Source organism: Lissotriton helveticus, chromosome 4_1 (assembly GCF_964261635.1).
Source record: "Lissotriton helveticus chromosome 4_1, aLisHel1.1, whole genome shotgun sequence".
Classification (NCBI taxonomy): domain Eukaryota; kingdom Metazoa; phylum Chordata; class Amphibia; order Caudata; family Salamandridae; genus Lissotriton; species Lissotriton helveticus.
This window is the reverse complement of record NC_136063.1, coordinates 1,495,856,412-1,495,881,727: the sequence shown is the minus strand read 5'-3', so window position 1 is coordinate 1,495,881,727 and position 25,316 is coordinate 1,495,856,412. Positions and strand designations below refer to the sequence as shown.

General features: G+C 43.6%; 1 protein-coding gene across 1 annotated transcript in view; it reads left to right on the top strand.

The window, feature by feature from the left end:
• LOC144827569 (uncharacterized) overlaps positions 1-25,316 on the top strand; it is a 209,194-nt gene that overhangs the window by 25,980 nt on the left and 157,898 nt on the right. The window contains exons 2-4 of the mRNA XM_078685827.1: positions 2,476-2,584; positions 13,226-13,528; positions 22,176-22,299. Of these exons, the coding sequence (XP_078541953.1) occupies positions 2,476-2,584; positions 13,226-13,528; positions 22,176-22,299 (536 nt within the window). The remainder of the gene's footprint in view (positions 1-2,475; positions 2,585-13,225; positions 13,529-22,175; positions 22,300-25,316) is intronic.

Below are 25,316 nucleotides of genomic sequence, written 5' to 3'. Positions count from 1 at the left end.
CGCGCTTGTGACTCGACTCCAGCAATGCGCCGCATTTCTGCCGGGGAATGCCACATGCAGCTGCTCATCCGTGTGCCACGGCGCGCCGCATTGTAAATGCGGCGCATCAGTGGTGGCGCACTGGTGGTTTTGCATGTCGCAGGTGTTCTGGCGCATCCCTGCTGATTTGCAGAGATGCGCCAGGCCTTGTAAATCTGCCCCCCTGAATTTACCAAGAGTTTATTTCATCCAGATATGGGGTGTTTTTACAAGCTGAAATTGAAACTCGTGTTAACACACTGGAGATCTGATGTGGTGGCTAGGCTGCTGATATTGGAACCTGAGGATCTGAGGTGGAATCCTGCCATTGGAATTTATCTGTAAAACGTGTGATTCTGGGCAAATCACTTCATTTCCACGTGCCCAAGAATTGAAACATGTGAAATGCATTCGTATAATACTAAGATCTTGATACAGTTGCAAGCACCCTCATATCCGGTGGTCTGTTGCTCCCTTGCTATGTTTCAAGAAATGCAAAGAGCAATATGTACATCTATATATATATATATATATATATATATATATATATATATATATATATATATATATATATATATATATATATATATATATATATATATATATATATATATATATATATATATACATATTTACATTCTGTAAAGCCACTTGTCTCAGACGGGTCCCTTTGTAGCCGCTATACCACCACTGTTTACATGTAGGGAAGGAACCCATAAATACTGCTTGGGCAACGCATTGTGCTCTATAATTCATCCCTTTGGAAGATCACAACCGACCAGTAGTGCTCAACATCTGAAAGTAGGTTCTCAAACGGGGTTGTTGAGTGTAGGGGCGAACATTAGCAGTAGGCACCCATTTTCCTAAGGGTAGTGATGATGTCTGCTCAGAGCACCTGGATGTGCCTTTTATCACATCACAGAAATGGATAAAGCTCCCTTCACTGATAGCATTTAGTCTGCTTGATTGCTGATCTTATGTCCTAACCACAAGTGAATCAATGTTCTTACCCCATCATCATGTCAGACTCTCATAGACATAAAGAGAGCTCACAGGCGGAATCAAATAAGGTAATTGACGCATATTCTGAAACGTTGCCACCTGCCTAGTTCAGCTGAGGTGCAACTTTTTTTTATAGACTCGCCCCCTCACTCCCCCCACAACCATGTTCTTTTTTTTCGTGAGTCTGTGCTCAAACTAACTCACTGAGAGTTCTGCTTTTATGTATTGCCCACGTTTCTAGAGAGACTTAATCGCCCATGGATTTTACATAAACTCTGATAGACGTCAACAACTTTTCAAAGCCTGCAGCTGTTTTAAGAGAAATCCCTGCTTCTGTTACATCTTGTTTGGGGAGGACCGCCCTCATGTTACCAACCAGTACAGTAACGCATCTCCAATGCACTGAGGGGCAGATTTACAAGCCCCGTACACCACATTTGCGCTGCAGTTGAGTCACTTTAGTGATGCAGCGGCGGCGCAAAGCAAGAGCCATGCTGCGGGATATTTACAACGTGATGCATCTAGGGAGATGCGTCACGTTGTAAATGCCCTGCCCCACATGTGGGCGTTCCGGCACAGGGGGGGGCGATCTGGCGCAAGATTTCACTGAGTCACTTTTACGGCCATGCTGCGTCAAAACTCTGTGCCTGCTTGAAGCAGGCTTAAGGATTGACGCCGCATGTTAGGCATAGGGGCACCCGAGCCTTGCTGTAGCTGCGTCGTGCTGGCGACGCGACTCCAGCAATGCGCCGTCTTTCCGCCGGGGGATGCGACACACATCTGCCCATCCGTGCGCCATGGTGCACCGCATTGTAAATGCGGCGCATCAGTGGTGGTGCACGGGTGGTTTGGCGTGTCGCAACTGTTCTGGGGCATCCCTGCTGATTAGCAGAGATGTGCCAGAAGTTGTAAATCTGCCCCATAATCTTTACTTGGACATGACCTTTAAACAAGCATTGGCACAGCCAATAGATCTGGCATACATCGTGACTACTGCCTAAACTTTAGAAAAAGGCTTTTCGTGGAAACAAAATAAAAACAATTACTTTATGTATTCGGTTCATGCATGAGATCATTAAATATATGAATATTTAGAGTATTTATATATGAAAAATATGTCTTTGTGCGCTGCAAGCTCTCCCATGGGAAGTGAAAAGATATACTAGACAGCCAACAACATGCTGTGAAAGAGGAATACTCATTTGGCTGGGGCCAAGGCCCACTGTATATTTCAAATGTGCTATAAAGACCTCGACATTAACCAGCACTCAAACTGCTAGGACTGGAGTTAAAATGCAGCATCTGATAAGTCAAAATCATGATAGGTAAAAAAGAGCCAAAAAATCGCAAATGTTTTTATAATCTTAAAATAGTCAAAAGGATTTAATGTAGCACAATGTATAATCCAAATACCTTACTTAAGGAACCGTGATCATCTTTTGTGTTATCTTTCAGATTTCATCTGCTGCGGGCACGAATGTCTGGACCTGGCTCAGAATTACTCTTCTGCTTTCTGCGCTGCCCAGTGTTGCCGACGGACAGGAGCATTCTGGATATCATTCAGGTATTTGCAACCAATGGCAAGAGTATCCAGATAGTTTGATTATGTCACTAGGGGGCATATGTACAAGCCCCTTTCGGCACAGGAATATCACTTTTTTCAATGTTCCTGTTGCGATATGCACTTCGCCTTATAAAGCTGCCATCTAAATAAGGTCCCCTTTCACGCTATATTTAATGTGAAAGGGGGTGGCAATGGGTGTATTGGTGAGCGTTCCGCCGCAACACCCATTGATTTTGACGCAGGGCAGCGTAAATATGGACAGGGAAAACCTGGTCTTAAACAGGAGCATCGAGGAGAAATGCTTTATCTCTCCTTGTTTTTGCTGTTTCCATGTGTGCTGCATTGTGCAACACACATAGAAGTTTCAAAATGCCATTTCAGATTGTTTATTTGCAGCAAGGCACACCTTCCAGCACATAATGTTAATGCATCTATATCTGATCATGTCATATTTCCACAGGAACCCAAGCTCACTCCCAACCCGCTATATGCAGACAGTGGCAGCAGCTCTAACTTACTCCAGTTTATCTGCAGCCCTAAACATTTAATATATCTCACAACCTCATTGACAAAATGTTGATTCCTGTAGAAAGATAGTAGATTGGCCAAATTACTTTCACATAAAATACAAGCCAGAAAGCATGGTGATAGCAAGAATCAGGATAAGAAAGAGGCATACCTGTTTTGTCCCTCTGGCTAGTGGAAAAAGCTGAGTACTTTCAGGTGCATTTGCACCCGAACCATGGGATACACAGAGAAATCCAACCAAAGAAATAAAAAGAACTCCGCATCCACCCTCCAGAGCCCTTCCACAAGAAAAGACTAATGAATAGAGTCAAAGTCCTTCTCTGCATTAAACATGGCCAATGTTGGAGAAAAATCAACTGGTTGCCACTCCATGATCCCAGACAGTAAACACTTCTAAGGCACAGGCAACCACTACAGAAGGAGACTTCAATCTTATACAAATTCAAGTTGAACTTTTTTTCAAATATCTCTAAATGCAATTGCTCTCTGAGGTCTAGACACAATAGTGTTAATTAAAAAAATCAAATAAGTCCAGAGTCAACTGCACTAAGTTTAACCATTCGCTTAAAAGCAAATGGTGGCTAAACTAAATTCATGTAGTGATTTACACCACAGAAAGGAAAATATGTTTGAATTCCACACTACACCTAAATGTGTGCGCTGACAAAGAGTAAAGAAAGTAGCACCCAATTTCCAGCTAGAAGTAAAATAAATGTAGTAAAAAAGACGCCACTTCCTCAGATTTTTTTGCCCAAAAATGTAAAACTGGTTTGTAAACGGTTCAGAATAGTATTGGTCTTACAATGAAGATTGTACAAACTGTGAAATTACTCATATAGCCATAACTTAACTCATGAATAGATCATTGACAATAACATGCTGAAAAGTGTGTTTCACAAAATACCGAATACTGATGTTAAGACAATACATAGACTCCCTCCTCAGTAGCTACTATAGTATGATGGGCCTAGAATAAGTGCGTTGCCCTTTTTGCAAAATAAATAATATTATGCAGAGATGAAACATTGTACTTTATATTTTACGAAGCTAGAAAGCAAGACATTGGAATAATCGTATACTTACACACTTATGTATTTATACTGGAAAGCAGTTCGGCATCACTTTATTAAGATGCTAGGTGTAACCAAATGAGCACCATCTTCACATTAATGAATGTTTATTGACCTGTTTTCTCTGACACCTCTTACACCCAGTATCTCATAACCATCTTTTTATTTTTTTATTTTTGAGTTTTATATAGCATGAACTAGACCTGAGGGCATCAGAGCGCTTTACAAGAATTACTTATAGATCGATTACAGGAACTATAACCATGTGATAAGGCTTTACAGGAGTTACATGCGCCTCATTTACAACATTTACAATAGGCATAGTAGAAGCGGGAAAGATAAGAATTCATACAATCAAGGGAAAGAAGCAGGTGAACAGGACTTATTTACAGGAGGTGGATACAAGTGGGGAGAAAATGAAGATACAGCATATGGAGGGAGTGGGAAATACAGAGCGTTTGGGATCCGGGTCAGAGTGTATAGTAAGATTGTTGGACGGGGTACTAGTGACTAAAGCAGGGTAGTTGAGGTGGATTAGTTTAGGAATTTATTGAGGAGAGACAGTATTACGTTTTTCCTGAAGTGAAGGTAAGATTGGTTGTCAGCCAGTTCATCAGAGTAAGTAGTGATCTTGAGTAGACATGGAACTAGGTAGGTCACGTAAGGTAGTTTAGGTGGATTAGTTTAGGAATTTGAAAAGAGACAGTTTTATAGTTTTTCCTGAAGTGAAGGTAGGATTGGTTGTCACACAGTTCTTTGGGAAGGGCATTCCAAGTTCTCAGGGCGTTTTCCCGAGACGGATCGAGTCCGGGATTTGGCTATCTTGAATTTGGGAAGGATGAGGAGAAGGGTGTTGGAGCTTTGTAGTGGTCTTTTTTAGCCTGCTTTAGCGAGTTTGCTAGCGAGGTAGGAAGGACTACCCGAGTAGAGAGCTTTGTGTGTTATGCAGGCCCGCTGTAGTGAGTTTGCTAGCAGGGTAGGTTGGATAACCAGAGTAGAGAGCTCTGTGTGTTATGCAGGCTGTTTTGAATATACTACTCGCTTCAATTGGGAGCCAGTTGAGTTTTATGAGAGTGGGAATGATGTGGTTGAATCGTCTCTCACCAGAGATCAGTCTAGCTGCTGCATTGAGTGTGGGTTTCATTTACAAGAGGTGTGTTTTTGAAATGCCAGTAATTGTTGTGTTGCCGTACTCCAGCTTGCGAAGAACAAGGGATTGGATAAGGCTCTTCAGGTCTTTCGAGGGGATAAATGGTTTGATTTTTTGTTGTGTTTTAAGGTGCTGATGAGTTGTTATGAACCTTGTCGTTGACTTCTGTATACTTCTGTCCATAACATTTTTGCTGATACTGATTTGCTCACTTATCCCTATATATTACCTTGTTGATTTATTCAATATAATACTTTTCTAGACAAAATTAGGTTTCCGTGTTCTTTTTCCCTCCTTTTATTGCTTGTAATTAATTGGTTTAATTACAGTAGAGTTTCATTGTTGTCCTATGGATACATTGGGGTTAGATTTCTGGTAACTAACTCGCAAGATTGACAAAATTAAGAGATAAACGAAATCCCTTGTAGCTATTCTGTATCTCAATCGCTCATTGCCCAAGCCTACAAGGGTCTATTGGGTCACCCATTTCTCTTTTAGGTGTAGAAGGCACTTTTTGCAGGAGGTGCAGATATTTATTTCATATTCAGGATTTTGTCGAGAGTAATCCCAAGGGATTTGACAGGGTTTGTTGAAGATAGTTTACAGTTTAGTGAAGTTGAGCCAGTGGTGGATGGGGGTGAGAGTTGTTTTTAGGGAGGATAAGGAGGAGTTCAGTTTTGTTGAGGTGTAATTTTAAATGGCTGTTGTTGAGCCAGGTGTGAATCAGGGAGAGAGTGTTGTTGAATGTAGGATGTCTTTGAGTGTATCGATTTGGGTGTCCTCTGCATAGAGATGGTAGGCAATTCTGGCTTGTTTCATGATCAGTGCAAGGGATCTTTGTAGGCTATCAGTAATGTTCAAAATTGCAGTCTCTGTACTGCAAACTTTCCTAAATCCAGATTGGAATGTGTCATGTAAATTGAATTTCTCAATGTGATTGTTTAATTGAGGGAGGACACATTTTTTATTGGTTTTAGCAAATAGAGGGAGGCTGGTGATGGGCCTGTAGTTATTGGGTTTGTCGGGGTCGGGTTTCTTGATGAAGGGGGTGATTTGGCCAAGTTTAAGGGAGGCCGGCATGGAGCAGCTGGATAGTGAGGAGTTGATGATATTCATCCAGGCCGGAAAGATGATGTGACTGAATTTTTTAACAAAGCGAGGAGGGGAGAGGGTCAGAGAGGTGGGTGTTTGGCTTTATGTATGGCAGTATTTCCCTCATTTCCTTTTGAGATATGGTTTCGAATTTGGACCAGTTTGCAATATTTTTTGGTTGGAGGTGGTTGATGCTGTAGCTCTGATATTTTGAGGTGCTGGGATTGTAGATATCAACATCAATTTGAGAGGAGTTGTGTAGGGGGCAGAGTTCGTACAGTCTTTGATGGTAGGAGAGGGAGGAGGGTTCTAACAAGAGTTCAATATGTGTTATCTTGTTTGAGAAGAATTTAGCAAACTCTGCACAGCGTTTACTGAAAGCATCTGTAGGAAGTTGAGGAGTGGAGGAGGTTTGGTTTTGGATGATCTTGAAGAGGTCTTTGGGACAATTTTTGGACTGGCCTAGTTGGGCTCTGAAGAAGTTGGATTTTTCTCTGCCGATGTGCTTTTTATATTATGAGTGAATATGATATTATGGTTATGAACAGTTAGCCAGCAAACTTCTATGAAGGGGATATGGTGAGTTTGTATCCTTATGGGATATTGGTGGCATTGGTTACTTGTAGATTCTGTAGGAAATTGGTTCTCCATTTGGCAGATTTTTGGAGAAGAAAATGAGGTCTGTTATGATGCCTCCTTGTGTTGAGCTGTGATAGATGTCAGTTATTAGTGTTTCTGGGTGTTCTTTGAGGAGCTTGTGTATTTAGTATTTAGCTGTGTGTTTGGAGAGGTTTGGTGGGAATTTCCTGGAGGGGGTTGGATTATGGGGTGATGTGTTTGTGTTGAGAATGGAGCCCTGGATTAGGGATTATGAGAGCATTGGTTAGTCAGTTGGATGATGGTGATGTGCATGGGGAGGGAGGAGTGGTGGGAAGTTTTGGTGGTCACTTCGTGGGAAGAGTAGAGTGCCAGTGTTAGATTCTTGTAGAGGGGAGGTCCACAAGATGATCTATTAGGATATCTGCAAGTTAAAGAGGTCTTGATTGTTGAGGAGTGTCGAAGAGTATGCTGTACTTTCTGGGTCCTTAGGGGTCAAGGTATCAAGGAGCTGGGGGTAATGACGGAATTTTTTGGCCAGACTGTACCGAGCCCTTTGTATACAAGGCAGACTGGGGTGTGGTGGAATGGAGGCTCCAGCTGGTGGCTGAGAAAGGTTTCTGCAGCAGGCTATGCAGTGTCATGGATTTTAGGGGTTGTCATATATATAGAAAACAGTGAGATGGTTCCGGGTGAGGTCAGTAGATGCAGTTTTTTGGGTACATAGAAAGAGGAACAAGGCATCCAGTGGTTGAATACACAGCGTCAGTGGACAACAATAAAAACCGGGTCGTTAGTGTGCATAGGAAGTAAAATAGGCAAAAATCACAGCATGGGCATAAAATAACAATTACGGCATATAAATCACAATATAGGAATACAATATAACTATAGGCATAACATTGGCAAAAATAACAAAGGCCTGATCCGAGTATGTCAGCAGCTAATATATCGTTATTATACATCAGTCAGTGGCTTAAGCTACTTTGCAGCAGCACACTCATCTTCTATCCTGCAGGTCCAGGGCATTAGGTGTCCAGGTTAAGGGGGGTACTAGTAGTTTCCCAGGAGATCAGAGAGGATTGAAAACTTCTGATGGGCGGTATACGAGAGGTGTTCGGGCCAACTCCTAGACGTGAACCCACAAGGCCTCATAGTCCCTGGTCTTAAACCCTGAGTTGAAACCAGCCTGTGTTGTCAGAGATTAAGCTGTACCAGCACTCCTTGCATGCCGAGTACAGAGGCAGGGAGGATCCTTCTCTGTATTAATAACCAGGTTCTATGAGAATTGCTTAGAAATCCCCTTTCAGTGTCTAGTAGGTGATGCCATCAAGAGTACGTTTTGCTTCATAAATGTACTTAAATAAACAATATAGGTGAACAATTTGCATACAGGTCAGGGTGAGACACTCCTCATGACAACGACAACACCAGATGCAGAGGTAAGGATCAACAAGGATTGGGGATTTGTGTAGAACCAGGACTGGCAGGGAGCCAGATACCAGGTAGACTTGGCATGTATAATCCGGGTGCATTCTGTGAGTCACAACCAGTGCATGTATTTGTCAGTTCTGCTTCTGTACATATGTGCCCAACTAATGCAGTGGGTCACAACCGGCGGAAATAAGTACGAAAACTGCATAATGTGTCACAATCTTAGTCTGTAGGACCTAACTAGCGCAAAGGATCCTACATGTATCCTCTGTTAACTTGGTTTTGAATCACATAGTATCGACACATGAACAGTCTAGGAGTTGGGTTACAACCATTGTGGAATGGCATGCTAATGGGGAATACCCACCATGCAAACGTTACAAATCAGTCAGTGGAAATGGACATAGCCACTGAAAGTATGCTATATTTATGTATCATGCTACCACCCATGCAAGTGTATGTGACAAAAACAAAGTAATAAGGCACTCACCACCCAGTACAGTGGGTGCCAGGTCAATGCAAGGGGGTGCAGAATTAGCATAGGCGTGCGATTGGACCCCCAGCACCAATCTGGGCAGAATGAAGGGCTCCCTCGGCAACCCCAAAGGAGAAATGCCGGATGCGCTTCGGGAATTCAAAAATGTTGGAACAACTGGGTGGAATAGGCGGCAACGGGATCCAAGGAGTGGTAGAGGGGCAGTCGGGTCCCCTCATCACTCTCAGTGAAGATAGCGGGCTCCTTCATTTTTTCAAAGCCTGTCCAGAACTCGGGCAAGCAAGTGAGCAGAACCTGCAGCCCCAACAGCTCAGGAAATTCAGAGGTGCCGGATCAGCTCGGAATAAGAGGTGGCGTTGGGATTCAATGAGCAGTTGAGGGACGATAGGAACCCCTCACCTACCTCAGTAAAGATGGTGGGCTCCTTCTTACTTTCAGAGCCCGGGCAAGCAGGAGATGCATTATAGGCAGCACCAGTGTCCCCACAGCCGACCCCACTGGGCTGTGGGTCTCCAGGCGGCAGAAGCGGGCAAGGATTGTCAGCTGCGATCAGCCTATGGCACTCACCTTACGCTTAGCTCCACTGGAATATGGACAGACAAATCATTTGAGAGTGCTGCTCAGACAGTAAGTTGCAGAAATTAACTTGCTTGAAAGGCTAGTTGAGGTAAGTTGAAGTTTCACAGACATGAAGGCACCAGGGGCCGGCTAATGCAGGGGTTTTCACTAAAAGTGATTCCAAGACTGGGATCCACTCTGAGGCTCGACCACCCTGCAGCCATCTTAAGTCCACTTTTCTCCTTGGCCAACATGAAAATAAAATCTCGGTCTCTAAATTTAAGAGCCATTTCTATTATTGGCCATGGTGGCCTGCTGAGAGCTGCACTATTAGTGACCTGTGCACATGTTCAGCCACAACGTGCTTGGAGAGGAAGCCATCATCTATAACTCTATCCATATTCTCCATTTGTTTAGTCTCATGTATCACAAGATACTGATGTTACTCTATCTTGTGTGACCCTCCAAGCCCTCACCTTTAGCCTGCAGCTGCAACACTTATGATTCCAACATACGGACAACCCCAAATGTTGAACCACTACCACTATCCTCTAGGTCCAAAATCCTTTGCTCTGCTTCATCAATCCTGTCACTGTGTTTAGTAATGTAACAATCAAGGGGTTCTTTATTTTAAGATCAACTGAGTAGTCAACTGTGTCAATTAATAAGCATATATCAATAAGGACTAGCTAGTTTAGAAGGATATAGGAGACTCGGGTGGGTACGTCAAGAAGCAACAAAGAATAAGGAAAAACACTGTTTTCCTCATAAAGCCCTCACCCACTGACCTAGTCGGTGGCATGCTTCATCATCGGGCCCACCACAGTGGCACCGAATGTGCCCCGGGTGTGCTTCAATGCCAGGAGACTGCGGAGCTGGTATGTTGCTGAGTGTGCGGTGAAAAGGGTGAGAGAGGTGAAGTTTTTAAAAGCTATACAGGAGGTCCCAGCACCCGAGGGTTGCTTATCTTTAATGAACTGGGCCTCTGCTAGCGGATAAAAAGGCAAGAAGACGTATTGGAGTACTTGTTATGACCTCCAGCGTCTAGTGCGGTCTACATGTTTCAGCCAGTGCCTTGTTAATTTTAAGCTGGCTTTCCTCAGGACCTTTTGATATGTGAAAAGTGCAAAATAAACTTAATTTTAATTGATTGTGTGGTCTTTTGGCTATGTGTGGCGCACGCTAAGGCGCTATAGCTGTTAGAGTGGATTCCCTCAAGCTTGACTACATATAACACATAGGACAAAGACAAGACGTACACGGTAGAGTCATATCAGTATGGTATACTGTTGTACCACAAGATGCCGGCTTATAAGGTGGTGTGCGACCTATAATCGGCTATGGTGAGCTCATGGCACGTGCATGAAGCTGGTGAGGGTTTTAGCAAAACCGATAGTGTTTGGTGGTGGGCTAAAGAGCGTATTTACAAGGTGAGGTACAGGTAAGTGTAATACTGGGTCCTCACTCTGTTTTATCTTGTAAAAAGCTTCAAGGGTCGCCTGGCAGAGAAAGAGACCCTGTTGGGATAAAAGATTGTTCAACATATGTCCAACCTGTAGGGAAAAAGGTGGTTGCTTACCCTGTTTGTAGCTGTAGTGGTTCTAATTTACTCACGAGTATTTCGGTCTGGTTCCTCCTTGGACCTATTCGTCCTTCCGCGGTGCCCGTTATGAGGGAAAAGGGGCGTCCGGTCTCTTATTTGTACTTCCTAGTTGGTTGATTTCACCTGTGTGTGGTAAAAACAGAGAGAGGGGTGCGCGCTGATCGCCATGTCATTGTTGGTCTGAGCGCCCATGCGCTATGGAATAGTGCGCGATATTGCGCATGCGCGGGAGGTTAGCGCATGCGTATTGGTGCTAGTTCAGGGACCGATTGAGTGAGCGTGCGCGGGTGTGTCGCGCATGCGCTATGGTGCCCACTGAAGTCGGAGTGTTGGCTAGGGTGTGGGCAGGCCGCTCGCAATTTGCGTGATGGCAACTGTTGTGAGGTCATGATGGACTATCAGCATGACGTGGCCTAAAACTGGGATAGTGATGGCCAAGAGAAGTGATTTGCTAACGATGGTGACTACTCATAAGTGCACCGAAGTGCATGGGGGACATGCAGTGGGGGGCACCCGTCAGGGGAGAGAGGAGCAAGGGCGGGGACGCTCATGCAGGGATACCCTGGCACAGGTATTGCTGTATTGTGGACTGTTTCGCACAGCATGTAGGGGTTACACAGTTAAAGAATTCCATGGTATGGCATCGTTGAGGCCATGGGTATGTGTGGATAAGCGATATATCCATCGTTGTTCTTTTTGAAGGAGAAGTTTTTCATTGGTGGTGTTGTCAAATTTTTCAATGACAGTCCAGGAGAAGTCATTGGGGGTGTGGTTGTGAGTTAGAAAGTGGTCTGTGAGCTTGCTAATGTTTTTGCCACATCTTATCGTGCTCCTGTGTTCCGTCATTCTTGTCCGGACTTTCCGGGTGGTCATGCCAATGTATCTTAGGCCACATCGGCAGGTTATCAAATACACCAAGTTTGTCGAGTTGCAGTTTGTGAACTGCCGTTGTGTCCAGACCTTGCCAGGTTCTAGGTTCAAAGTTTTGGAAGGTGATGTCAAGTGGCACACGCTGCAATTATTGCAGGGTTGGTGGCCAGTGACTTTAGGTAGGCCCCATGCGTTGACTATGGTGTTGTCACTGCTACTTTTGTTTGGCCGGGGTCTGGTTTTTACCAGTTGGTCTCTGAGGTTGGTAGCTCTTTTGTAGGCAAAACGCGGTTTTTCCCATTTTCCCAGACTCTGGCACTAGGAAATGGGAAAAACCGCTGGGTGGGCTGATGGTGGGCAATGTTTGGAGGACTTAGCAAACATTGCAAAAATGCACTACTCCATCTAACCTACAGGGTTAGAAGAACACATCCTAAAATACATACCCAGAGCAAGAACCCCACGGCTTCTCATGAAAAGGAAAAGTAGTGGAAGTTGAAAGTGCCACCCATCCTTTGGTATAAACCACCTGGTGCAGTTTGGTGAAGCAAGAAAAGCTTAAGAATAAAAAGCAGCAGAGGACATGTATTTTACTGTGTGTTTCTGGTTTGTTCCCGGTCTCTCATTATGCTATGCCTTCTTATGGTCTGACTTGACAACTCAGCTGTCGCCAGAAAAGCATGCGAGTATCGCCAGGAGAGGGCTTTGGCTCTGCCCACATGTTGGGAGCCATAAGTACATGTTTTGATTGGCCATAACTTGTATTCTTACACAAAAATGCTCAGCTTCCACACAGATGTTATAATTTTGTTTATTTATCAAGCTACCTGAACTATCGGGGACATTCGCATGGTATTGTAACTATTAAAGTGTCTTAGATAACTAGAACATTTATGGAGATAACCAGATCATTTATGGTATTTTTTTTCTGGAAGCAGCAGAGATGGGAAGAGGGTAGTCATTTACCTGCATATAATTTTATGCCTGTCCTAATGGTGCACCTGTAACTTGACATGTTCACCTACACCAATATTATTCTACAGTTCTTTGTTTCCACACAAATACATATTCATTGCCCTGCTATTTACCTGTAATACTTCACATTAGCATGCACCATTCCTTTAAAGCCAGACCTAATGGCATTGTCAATGCTTGTCCTTTTAGTAGAGTTATCTCAATGTAGACATAAGTTGATTGCTCAATGAACCCATCATTTATGCGATTAAAATAATTGAATTTCCAGAAGGAGATGACGGCTTTCATGAAGAAGTATACCCAGAAGCATACGAACATGGAAGTGCTCCATACGATGGCTACGAATCAGGGGATGACTACCTAGTCACAACTACAGAAGAACCATATAGCAAAGAAACCACAGAGGCATATTACCCAGAGGAGACCTCTCCTGAATACTATCCAAATGCAAAACTAACCTCTGATAAGAAACCTCAGTACACCACCACAAGCGTCCCATATTACCGCGAGAGAAGTACAAGGGTTGATGAAGAGATCATGCCACCACCAGATATCTCCAACAGCGCAGAAGGTAAGGCAGATGCAAATATTGGTTTCAGTTTCAGTTTCTTTGCCATGTATAAAGCATGAGAAATCTAGGCTTTCGGAGGAAAAGTGATGCATCAGGTCTACAGTAATTTAGTTGGATGTTGCAAAAATTGGGCTTGCACCTTCATTTGGTATTCTCAATTAGCATTTGTATTTGTAAGGCTTTTAACCACAAGTACATTCCCACATGTTTTGCGGAAAACCTCTAAGGATTCCGTTCATCATGTAAGTTGTTGTTGTAATTGTGATTGTAGATGTCAATCGAAGCTGATGCACACAGTATATATTGTGGAGGAGACAAGATGGAGGCGATATATTGCCGCTACTGTATACACTGATTGCCCTGTATTGGTCTTCCAGAAATGTTGTGATCTCGTACAGCTGTTTGATATGAAAACTGATGATCCTGCTTGAATTTTTTCTTTTATGGATGGCTTTTTTTGCAGTGTCTCAACTGCTGTTCCTACTTAGGCAGATGAGGGGAATAGTGCCTTCAGGAGTGGCAAATAGCAGCTCAGTCTTGTTTTCAAAAAGCTTTAGTATTTTGTAATCTATCCATTGTTTATTGACATTTGACAACATGTCTATTTAGCAGGGCCTTCATCTTCATAGGTATAGAAACGTGTGTTGCAATTGTGCTGGCAGTTAGGAAGTCTACTTACATATTCTATATAAAAAGCAGGAGGTCAGATAGGAATCGGTGTGGGACAGAAGACGGTGCCAAGTGCGACTAAGAGCCATTCTGTACACACCTGACATAGGAAGTCTCTTGGGCAACGGCACAAAGTTTGAAACTTCTGGAGGAGCCATTTGGAATCCACTTCAATTGGCATGTATGGCAGCTGTGAGGAATTCAGTTCAGGAGGTCCCAGGGCAATTAGAAGTTAATGGTCCCCAGCTTTCTAAAAGGTTTTTTTTTAACCCTAAGTCCTAGAAACGGAGAACTCAGCAGTGCTCAAATAACACTCAATACATAATTGTCTAGTAAGTGTTTTCCTTTTAGGAGGAAACATACTTTAATGCATTTATAACTAAATACAAAGCACAACACTAAAAATAAATGCAAGCTGGCCAATACCAATTAGAATCCCTCCAAAGAGGCCTCACAAAGTAACTATGGTGCAAATCATGGACCTTTAAAGAAATACCACAAGGTGCAAGTAACCCCTGAAACTTGTCTAGACACATTCGTTTTGAGATACCCTAAACCTTTTGTGCATGCAAATGTTGTTATTTTGACATTTTTTCAAATACAATCTAATAAAGAAAGCAGAACTTTGGGGTAAAAAAACCCTTTTATGCATCAGCAATCTCCATTCTACAAAACAGCATTACCTCCACATGGACCTGCACCAAAACACAGACGTCTGTTAAGTATTGAAAAGCCAGATGGTACTGCCTCTGTCAAGATATTCCCAATCACAATAAATCAAGCCTACAGTCCTTGGCAATGCATAGAACCTTAAAAACCAATGGCCTATTTGCTTTGACAACTCATACTATACATTTGTCTTTAACAATACAGAGCCCGAACCTAAGGGCCTTGACATACGATTTTCATGTATAAAACAAAAGACCTACCGCATTTAATATGATTATTTCTATATTTATTTACGTTGTCTCACAACAACTAATGAGCCCAATAGGAGACCTCACAATAACCCCAGGATATTCTAAAAATCTAAGCCCAATGAGTGTTTCAAATAACTCCCACCTCGAAAATGTAACATTTTAACTTTTTTCTACCTGCGTAGCGGATTTGTGTGGCTCGCTGATGCTCCAGGTGGCCCCTTTTGTGTGGGGTATCTTTGTCCTTCTGGGGACACCAGAATAATATGCAGATTTTTAGTGCTGCACGTGCTTTTGTAGCACACTCCTGCTCCACTGGTAGTCCAAGCCAGATTTCTATTTTCTTGGTTCTTTCCTTTTTGTTTTACATTGTATTGCAGCTCTCTTGGCTGCTGACTTTTTCACTGAGGATGCACTTGACACCTCCTCGGGTACACTTCCACTGGGGACAGAAAGGGAGTACCAGGTCTGCAGGTCTGCAATCTGCAGTCTACCCGCTGCTTGGTTCCTGGAGCCAGGTGTGGAAGATCATTGGGGCATATTATCAAGGAATAGTGTTATAATTATCGCCACTTTAGCGGCAGAAAACTGCAGCTAAAGCGGCGATAATTGGCTTGATAATATGCCCTTGAGAATTCCCATAGAAGTCCATGTTCTGGTGTGAACATGGGCTTCTATGAGAATTCTCTAATGCATATTATCAAGCCCATTATCGCCGCTTTAGCGGCAGTTTTCTGCCGCTAAAGCGCCGATAATTATGACGCCATGCTTGATAATATGCCCCCATTGTTCCCAATCTTCCCTCACACCTTTATTTTTCGGGAGGGGAGAAGACAGTTAGAATAGGGACTCCATGCATAGGGTCCTGGGAATATTTGTGGTGGAAACACATTTCTTTGTGCTCATTGTAGGTCGTGAAAGCCAGCAACATGACTCCCCCTCACACCGCTAATCGGGGCAATTTAAAATAAGCGCAGGCATGCCTCAAGATCCTCGGGTGCTAACCTGCTGAAAACATGCTAAAATTGCAAAACTGCGAACCTACCAAAGTCTCACCAGGGATCCCATATCTGCATTTAGTCCGCTATGAATTCCAGCGACAAAAGCGAATGTTAATCTCCCACTCAGTTAATAGTCTATGCAACATTTATTTCTACAGCTAGACCAAAGCACATGTGCAAACCAAATCGAGTGTGCGCTTTAAGAAAAATATATATTCAATCAAGCTTGATCTTGAAGAGTTGGATCCAGTCAAAGCCTCACAGTCGTATAAATGTTATCCTAACGGTTACAGTAATTTAATACAATATATAAAGAAGCTTCTCGTTAGTGTACCTGAGGTAATGGTATTTACTGCTCCATCTTCACCGCATTGATTGGTTTTTTATCTCTTCTCAGGTTATCACCACAGAAGTCATCACTGTTTTCTCTTTGTACCAGAAAAAGTGGTCCTTCAGCTCTTCTGTAAATAGACACAAATTCGAAGGCTTGATAAGCACTGTCTTTGGGGATATGTTTTATGAACATCTTGTAGACCCTCTAGGAGGACTACCTATCTTCCAGACATGGATATAAAATGAGTAGCAGTCACTCTAAAACAATCATCCTGCTTAGTGTAATTGTAAACCCCCCTTTTAATCCCATTTAATGCATAGAACTCTTGTGTTTGTTCAATTTCCTTCTTATTTTTACATACACACCAGACATGGCAAGCGCTAGAAGACTTCAAGGGACCTTAATTAATGGTCACTATATAGGGGCTGTGAGGGTGGTCGCTGCTACCCATGGCTTGCTGTTTACTACACCACTATCTGCTCTTTCTACCCCTGGTAACAGGTCAAATGGGAAGCAGCAGAAATAAAAAGTACAAAGGACACTTAGAGAGCAGTCTCCTTAGTTTGAACTCCTTCTATGCTTTTTACCTAGCCCCTCAGCAGAACTAAGGTTGGGGCAGAAGGTCAGCACTGTGATATTCTGAGAGTCAAATGGTACATGATGTCACTTCTGCTACACCTGACATTTTGGTGATTTGCCACCCTCCTTTTAAACACCTCAAATTACGGTTTCAGCTTGGAGATCTTTGTGATAGTTGCCACAGTGATTGACCAGAAATGTGTATGTTACTGGTCTGTTCAGGTTGTGATTTCAGGCCAAGATGAAGGTTAATGCTCGGATAGTAAGAGGGGGTCAATCATAAAAACAATGTAGTTTAAAAAAATCATACAATTGTAAAGCATTCTTGGGAAGCTTAAAGAGAAGATAGAAATCAGAGTTGTAAACAGATTGAAAAGGAGTTTGTTAGTATGTGTGAAGAGTAATGATACAAGTGGAACAATCATTAAGGTGAGACAGAATACTTGTCAGAATTAAAGTTTTAGGAGGCTGGAAACACATTAGTGGGCATAATTTACAAAGCATCACGATTGTGAGACAGTGAATGAATTCTGAGAAAACAAAAGACTAGAACTGAAGATAAATCAAGATTGTTGGTGGAAGGCAAAAGATGTTTTGAAGACTGCAGGAGCAGTGGTAAAATTTAGAGCTGGACGCATGAAGGAGGGGAAGAAAAGTAAGATATAAAAAGCTTGGAATCGTCAGCAGTAGATGGTAATAAAGAATAAAAGAAGCAAGGACTTCAGAAAGGGGAGCGAGATCAATGAAAAAAGGAAGGGGAGCCAAGGACAGACCACTGGATACCCAATAAATTAGAGGAGAATGGGAGACGAATAATAAAGTAATCACCCTAATAAACAGAGTATGTATGTATGACCAGAGAGCTAGGAGGAGAACCCCGAGGAAAGCCCTGCCAGGGATTCTGAAAGATGACAAAATGGAGAGCTGCATGGAGTGATCCACTGTGTCAAAGGCAAAGAACAGACTCAAGGAAATAAGTAGAGAAGATAGTCTAGCATGACGAGCAGAATGAAAGTGATCAGAGCCAGCAAGGTATCTCAGCTGAATGGGTGGGGTGAAAACCCAAATGAATAGAATGATACACCAAATAAGAATCTAGAAATGCAGAGCATTAGTGATGCACAGCACATTCTAGATGTGCTGAACTACAAATGCAACACACTGTAGGATGGAAATTAGGAGGAAAAGAATGAGTGAGTATTTTTTTGAGGTGTTAAAATGACATCACGATTGAAGCCGAAAGGGAAAGAGGTAGTGGTAAAGAACGATCAAATAGCACGGGGGAAAAGAGATGAAATGGGTTAGAGCTTAGGAAAAAAGAAGCTATGAAGGGGTCAAAGGGAGCTGCAGCAGTGTTAGCCGACTTAAAAAAGGAGGAGTTCAGAATCTGAGGTAGGGTAGAAATGTCAATGTTAATTGATACTTGGTATAGTGCAATGACTGACCACTGCAGGGGCATCTTGGCGCTGAGGCAACAGACAAACAGAGAAGCGGCGATTTGAACAGCCAGGTCGTAAGATGATTTTTAAAGTTTGAGATTGTTCCAGTGGTATGGTGTAAGATTAGAGGAAGCTCGTCCGAAAGGAGGGATGTTTTGCTGCAGATGGAGCTATACAGGTCAAATTACCGTGAGAGAAATCAGAATGTACCTAGGGGAGATAAGCCTAGCCTTGCATTCTATGAGGGAGGGAAGTGCCCTGGGGGAGGATGGACTAACAGTAACGTTCTACAAGGTTTTTAGCGACTTCCTGAGCCCTCATTTGAGTACACTATTCTAGGAGTTGGGAGAAACTGGGATCATGCCGCCTTCCATGCGTGAGGCATTGATCGTAACACTACTGAAGCCAGATAAAGATGTCCAAAAATGCTCCTCTTATCGTCCCCTCTCCTTACTTAATGTCAATATCAAAATATTCGGCAAAATTCTGGCTAATCGCCTATCTCTGCTGCTCCCTAACCTGATTGGTCCAGAGCAGGCTGGCTTCATCCCAGGCCCCACACTATCACATAATTTGAGAGCGGTATTCGGAGTCTTACAGCATGTGCGGCCGGAAGTTAAGGCGGCAGCGGTGTTTCTAGATGGCAAAAAAGCTTTTGATTCTATCGAATGGAAGTACATGCTGGCAGTACTCCAACGTATGGGAGTGGGCGCAATCTGTTTGCAATTAGTGTTGGTATTATACAATTCACCACTGGCTAGAGTGAGGACTGGTGATACAGTTTCCTCCCTCATCCACATATCTCAAGGCACTGTACAGGGATGCCCCCTGTCCCCTCTGCTGTATGCAATTGCTGCAGAGCCCCTGTTGAGAGCTATGCGCGAATACCATGGGCATAAGGGGCTTCGCTTTCCCAACTGTAACCTAATTGTCTCGGCCTATGCCGATGACATGTTGTTATACATTCGGGACCCAGAGGTCAACCTTTCGCCAATACTTCGCAAAGTGACATGTTTTGGTGGGCTGTCCCGCCTTAACATAAACTGGAATAAATCACTTATTCATCCACTCACCCCAGCGACTTTGCCAACTCCTCTAGATTTCCCACTACAGCGGTCATCTGACCCGGTCCGGTACCTAGGGATACAAATTCATTCTGATGCGGATCAGGTGATTAAGGCTAATTATGGCAGGGCCATTACCAAATTGAGCAACGATGTAGACAGATGGATTCGACTTCCCCTCTTGTTGGTTGGTATAATCTCCCTAATGAAAATGATTGTCCTTCATCGCTTCCTTTTCCTTTTATCAACATACATATAGTTGTCCCCCATCATATGTTTCGCGAGTTGCGCACATTGCTGTGCAAATTGGCTTGGGCAGGTAAGACTCCCCGCGTTGCATTCAATATACTTACAATGCCCTACTCCGCCTCTGGCCTGGGTGCCCCTGACTTAGAACTATATTATCGTATAGCGCAGGCTTTACATGCCAACTCCTGGATACACGGCCCGCCCGATCTCCCACACCTTCAGATAGAAAAAGTGGTGGCTCTTCCTAACCAGTTGCCTCGCCTGTTGACCCAACCACCAATAAGATGCTGCCGTGTCCTAGACTCGGTAAACTCTACAGTGCACGCTTGGCACACCATATTGAAACTGCATGCTGGTTCCCAACTATATTCGCCTTTGTTACGAGTGGAGTGGTGCCAGTGGCTTCAAATCAGTTCCGAACGAGGTGCTCTTCGTGCACTTGACACTTTGCGTATTCATGACATGGATGACCTGTTCAAAGATGGGAGGGCACGATCCTGGGAAGACGTTGTTGCGGGAGTGGAGTCCCCCTCTGCACTAATGCAATTCTATTTTTTCAGACTACGCCACACCTTACGTGCATTATTAGGAGAGGAGCTACAGGAACTCCTGGAGCTCCCAGCTTTGTCTATACAGCTCCGCACTAAATCTCCCGTCAAACTTGCCTCCAATCTTTATGCTTCAGTACAAACTATTACCAACACCACATGCACCAAAGCGAGATTGACCTGGCAAACAGAGCTTGGCACCCCACTCACTGATGAGATCTGGCACTGCCGCTCTGTGGTTACCCAAAATATCTCCCTTAATGGCCGACATAGATTAGTTCACTTCAAGTTTTTACACAGAGTACATTACACGCCGCGGCGATTATTCAGTATGGGTTGCGGGACACTGATCAATGTGACAGATGCAACACACCTGGTGCTGATTTTTTTCACGTCGCCTGACAATGTCCCCCTGTAGCAACATATTGGAGGCACATTTTTCAGTCTTTAAACACCATTGTGGGATTGTCACTCACTCCCGACCCCTTGTTGGCATTACTGGGATACACAAAACCTCTCCGTAACGGTGTCAGAAAGCCAGTCGCCATGGGGTTTTTGCTGGCGAAATGCAGAATAGCTATACGCTGGATGCGGGGACCTACCCCTACTGTTACAGAATGGGAAAAAGATATGTTGTTTTGTAATACCCAATCTGATGTGCACAATGAGGTGTTACCCCCTAGTAATAGGCCGTAAAGATTCTGAGACTTATACACACAATATCAACTAGCACGGCAGAGTGGGGACGAGGACGAGGACCAAGATTAAAGACTCCTACTGCACTGGGATCTAGAGCTCTGTAATCTGTTTGTTGGGCATGTTGACAGATGTTGCAGATACATGAGGGGACTTGATCCAAACGATGGTCGAGAAGGGAAGGTAACTTCCTCAGCATGTGTAACTGGCAATTTGCTCCTCTCACCACCAATTTTATTTGTGGAATAAAGCCGAGCTCAGAGTCAGAGGGACCTCTTTTTTTTTTACTGTTTTGGCTGGTTTGGGCTGTACAGAAGTGTTAGGGCCAAGAGAATAAGAGTGAGGTGTCTGGCTAGCCGAAACCAAGTGAACCATTTCCCACTGGAGACTTTCTTTGATCCCAAAAATATTTATTCCCGACTGGCTTTGAATACTTTCTAACTACCTTCCGGAGTCAGAGTTGCAGCCCAGCGTCATCAGCATGCATTTAGAGGTCCGGCTGGTATTGCTCAATGACTAATCCAAAGAACACATGTATGTATTGAATAATAATGGGAAGAGGTTGGATCCTCGATGTAACTCCTATCCGTCTTTGTAATGCTGGATGTCGCCTGGCCTCATGTGTAGCTGCTCACTGGTACCCTGGTGCTTTGATTCCATTAGCGAGCTTCATCACCTGATTCAGGCTCCGCCGAGTGAAGGCTAGAGTGGAGTGGAGCAGAGTGAGTATTGCTAGTGGGGCAGTGGTTGTTGGTAACTGGTTCACAAACCTTCAAGATGTTTGAGTTTTAACTGTCCCAAGAAGTCCTCGCAAAGCAAATCGGGATCTATTGAAATTCAAACAGTGACTTAACATCAGTTTTCAAAATTTTCATCACCCTCACAAAGCTTAAGTACTATTTTTTCTACTTTGCTTATTGTTATTTTTCTTTCTTTTTCTAAATTTTCATATTGCACTTTTATTTTTTCTGTCAGACTGAATTCTGCTACGTTTTAATTTCAACATTTGTGATTTCATGAATGTTTGTATAGTGTTTTGACATCCATGCCCCTACCCCAGAAAACATAATAAAGTGAACATATTTTGGAGAAAACGAACACATCCCAGCACGCCCTCTCAAGACACATCTTTGTTTCTTTTTCTCTTCCAGTTACCGACTTGCTTGAGGTGCTCAGAGTGGCCAGCGTGTCCGGTGTGCATGTTATTCCAGGATCTCAGAGCGAACTAACGGCCTATAAACTGGGACCAAGGGTTCAAGTGAAAAGAGAAGCAAGGTGCCGAAATGTACTAAATATTGCTGTCCTTGTGTTATTAATATGTCTTGTTCAAGACCCTGTTTCAGTAACCGAGAAACTACGTGAAAGTAAATAAAAGTGTAGTAGAGCTGTCAATATGATTGAGGGATATTGAACAAAGTTAACAAGGGTATGCGAAGTTGCAAAGTCATGTAACTACAATTTTACAATTTTTTTATTTTAAACTGTTTGCCCTTCGCAAAGTTTTTAAAAAAAGAGGTGAGTGGATTCAGCAGCCCTTCTCTGCAGCCATTGATCTCACTAGACATCAAGTGGACTGTTGCCGAGCAGTGGGAAAAGTTCTGAGTACTGCCCCTAGCACGGTCTGTGCCAGCCAGGACTCCCCTCTGCAGTGCCACTTGAGCTCAACCCCTTGGCGGCCGCCACAAAACTCAAGTGGGGGGCTGGGAGGGGCATTAGGGAAATAATAATTAAAAAACGTACCTGTCCAGCTGCCGTCCACCTCGGTGCACCTCTTCTCTCCTACTCCAGATGGTGTCCCAGCAGTCCCTGGGACACCAGCACAGGTCCCACCCAATCCTGAACCCCCCTCTCATGATATACATAGCATGAGAGCACCAGCAGGTTTGGTCTGAGCGGCCTGGTTTGTGCCCAGACAGAGCCTGGGAGTCTGTGCCGTTTCTTCAACCCAGCTGTGTAACACAGCCGGGTTGGAGAAACCTAAGTGCACATGTCTGTTTGGCCAGTCTAAGGCTGCCCGCCAAGCCAACATGCGCACTTCACAGTGCATCTACCACTCCTCCTCCCTGCCATGGCCCAGCCTGTTCCCACCCAAGACCCTGTGGCTTAGTCAGCGAAAGAAATTATAATATTGTTTTATTATCATTTTATTTTTCACTGACTCACTCAGTGGGGTGACGCTCCTCCACCATTACGGAAAACCCCGCCCCTGGCGGCCCCTCCCTCAGAACCTAATCTGTGCCAGAAACTCCTGGAATTTTATCTGGAGATATTTGGTGCTTTCAGTAGCTTGCATGTAACTCCTGAAAACATCTAATCTCAGTGGGGCCGGTAACAACAATTATCAGCCCACTTGGGATTACAAGTTACACTCTGAATGAGGCCCTAAATGCTATTAGAATAATGAAACACCAACCTCAGGTCTCAGTTATCACAGAAATCCAACATAGACGTGCAAAGCAACTGTGCACCATGAGGACATTCTCTGCAGCTATGGGAAATAATGTATTGTGAGCTGCTCACTGACCCGCAGATAGAGTAAGTGTATGTGCCCTTACCTGATATGACACCCCTCCCAAAACACTCTAAATTATTTTACATTCTTGCTTATTTTCTGATTCCTTCGAGGCTATCAACTTTAAAGAAGACTTTAGGGCCTTTATGTATCAGCACGTTTCGCCACAGATATGGAATGTGTAAAGAGCTTCGATAGATAAGGCCAGGGCTTTAAGTGGAATGAAAAAACTGAGGGGGTCTCTCAAACGGGGATGGTCTATGTAACTGAGGGCGTGGCTTGCTTAAAACCCCTAAGCTAAAAACCTATGCTTAGCATAGTGTGCCGTACAACTGGTATGTTGCTGTTTCGGTATCATTGTATACACATATATAATACAGCAAGTAATGTTACACCTACAACAAGCCAGGACTATTGGCTTTGTTAATGCTTATTAGTTACATAAAATAAATAAGAAACAACTACGGCTTCGTTGTAAATACTATTGAAAATACTTCAGTTCTGGAAACATGAGACTGTGAAAGAACTATAAGAGTCTCTTTGAAGTTCAAAGGCAGTGAAGGTTGGACTAATGCAGACTTAAGATTTAGGACGCGTCTCAGCACCTGCTTTTTAAAACTGGTGGTGCTGAGCACTGGCAGGACCCGGCCTACTTGAAGCTCTGGATAAGGCCTTAAATTCTGAAACAAATAGGCTTACTTTTCCATTTTGCCCTTCTTTATCGCAGATAAAGCTTCTAAATGTAAAGAATCTTTGGAAGTCAACTATATTTATCTTCCCACTTTATTTCCTTGGTGCTAGCCTCCTGCTAATCCAGTTTACCTCCCAGGGCGCCAAAAGACATGCATCAAAAAAGTGCATATGACTTTCGTGATTAAAATTGGTGTGGTATTACTACATTACACAACTGTGTTAAAACCACATACCCGCATGGTAAAGTTTTACCCTCGCCAGTTGGCATGATCAAAAAGCTGGTGATAACTCCGCAGCTTTAAAAATGGACGACAGTGAGAACACAGTATCACGCATTTGGAGCTACATTTCTGGTTATACGGCAACAAGCAGGTGCAGCTATACTATAGTGATTTGCGGTATTACCCTAAATATGCCATTCAACGTAAACGATGGCCTTAACCCCATCCGCGCTAAGCGTTTTCCCGCTGTGCGTTAAAGATTCGCAAATCCCGCGTATCATGACGAGCTCAGCTCGTCATGAGCGTACGACAGGCGTACCTCATGACGAGCTGAGCTCGTCATGAGTGTGGAAGGGGTTAATGGTATTCATGTGTCTTCTGAGTGGAAGAGATTTGAAGGGCTTCCTGAACTCTAAGAAAACAACCCCCTTTGCTCTTCATTGACTGAAATACCAAAAGCAATACCAAAAATGTCTGCCTGCTGAAACCATTTTGAATGGGATACTGTAATTACATGGTGCCAAGATGGCCCACTGACCTTTGGTTTGTTGTTTCCTTTTGGCAGAGGTCATATTTACAAGGTTACAGCTTACATCTTCATCATGTCTCCACTTGTCTGAAGATTAGCAATGTCTACAGTGCTTTATCGCTACCCCGTTCACGTGAGAGTAAGGGCCTGATTTAGAGTTTGATAGATAAGGTAATCTGCCACAAATATTGTGGAATCCCCTCACAGACAAACTGATGGTCAGCCTGCTCTATTTAGAGTCGGGTAAGCCATCATTTTTGGACCCACAGAATCTCTGAAGAGCCAGTGGCTGTGCCTTTTCGTACCTGGCTCCTAAAGACTAGAATGATCTCCCCCT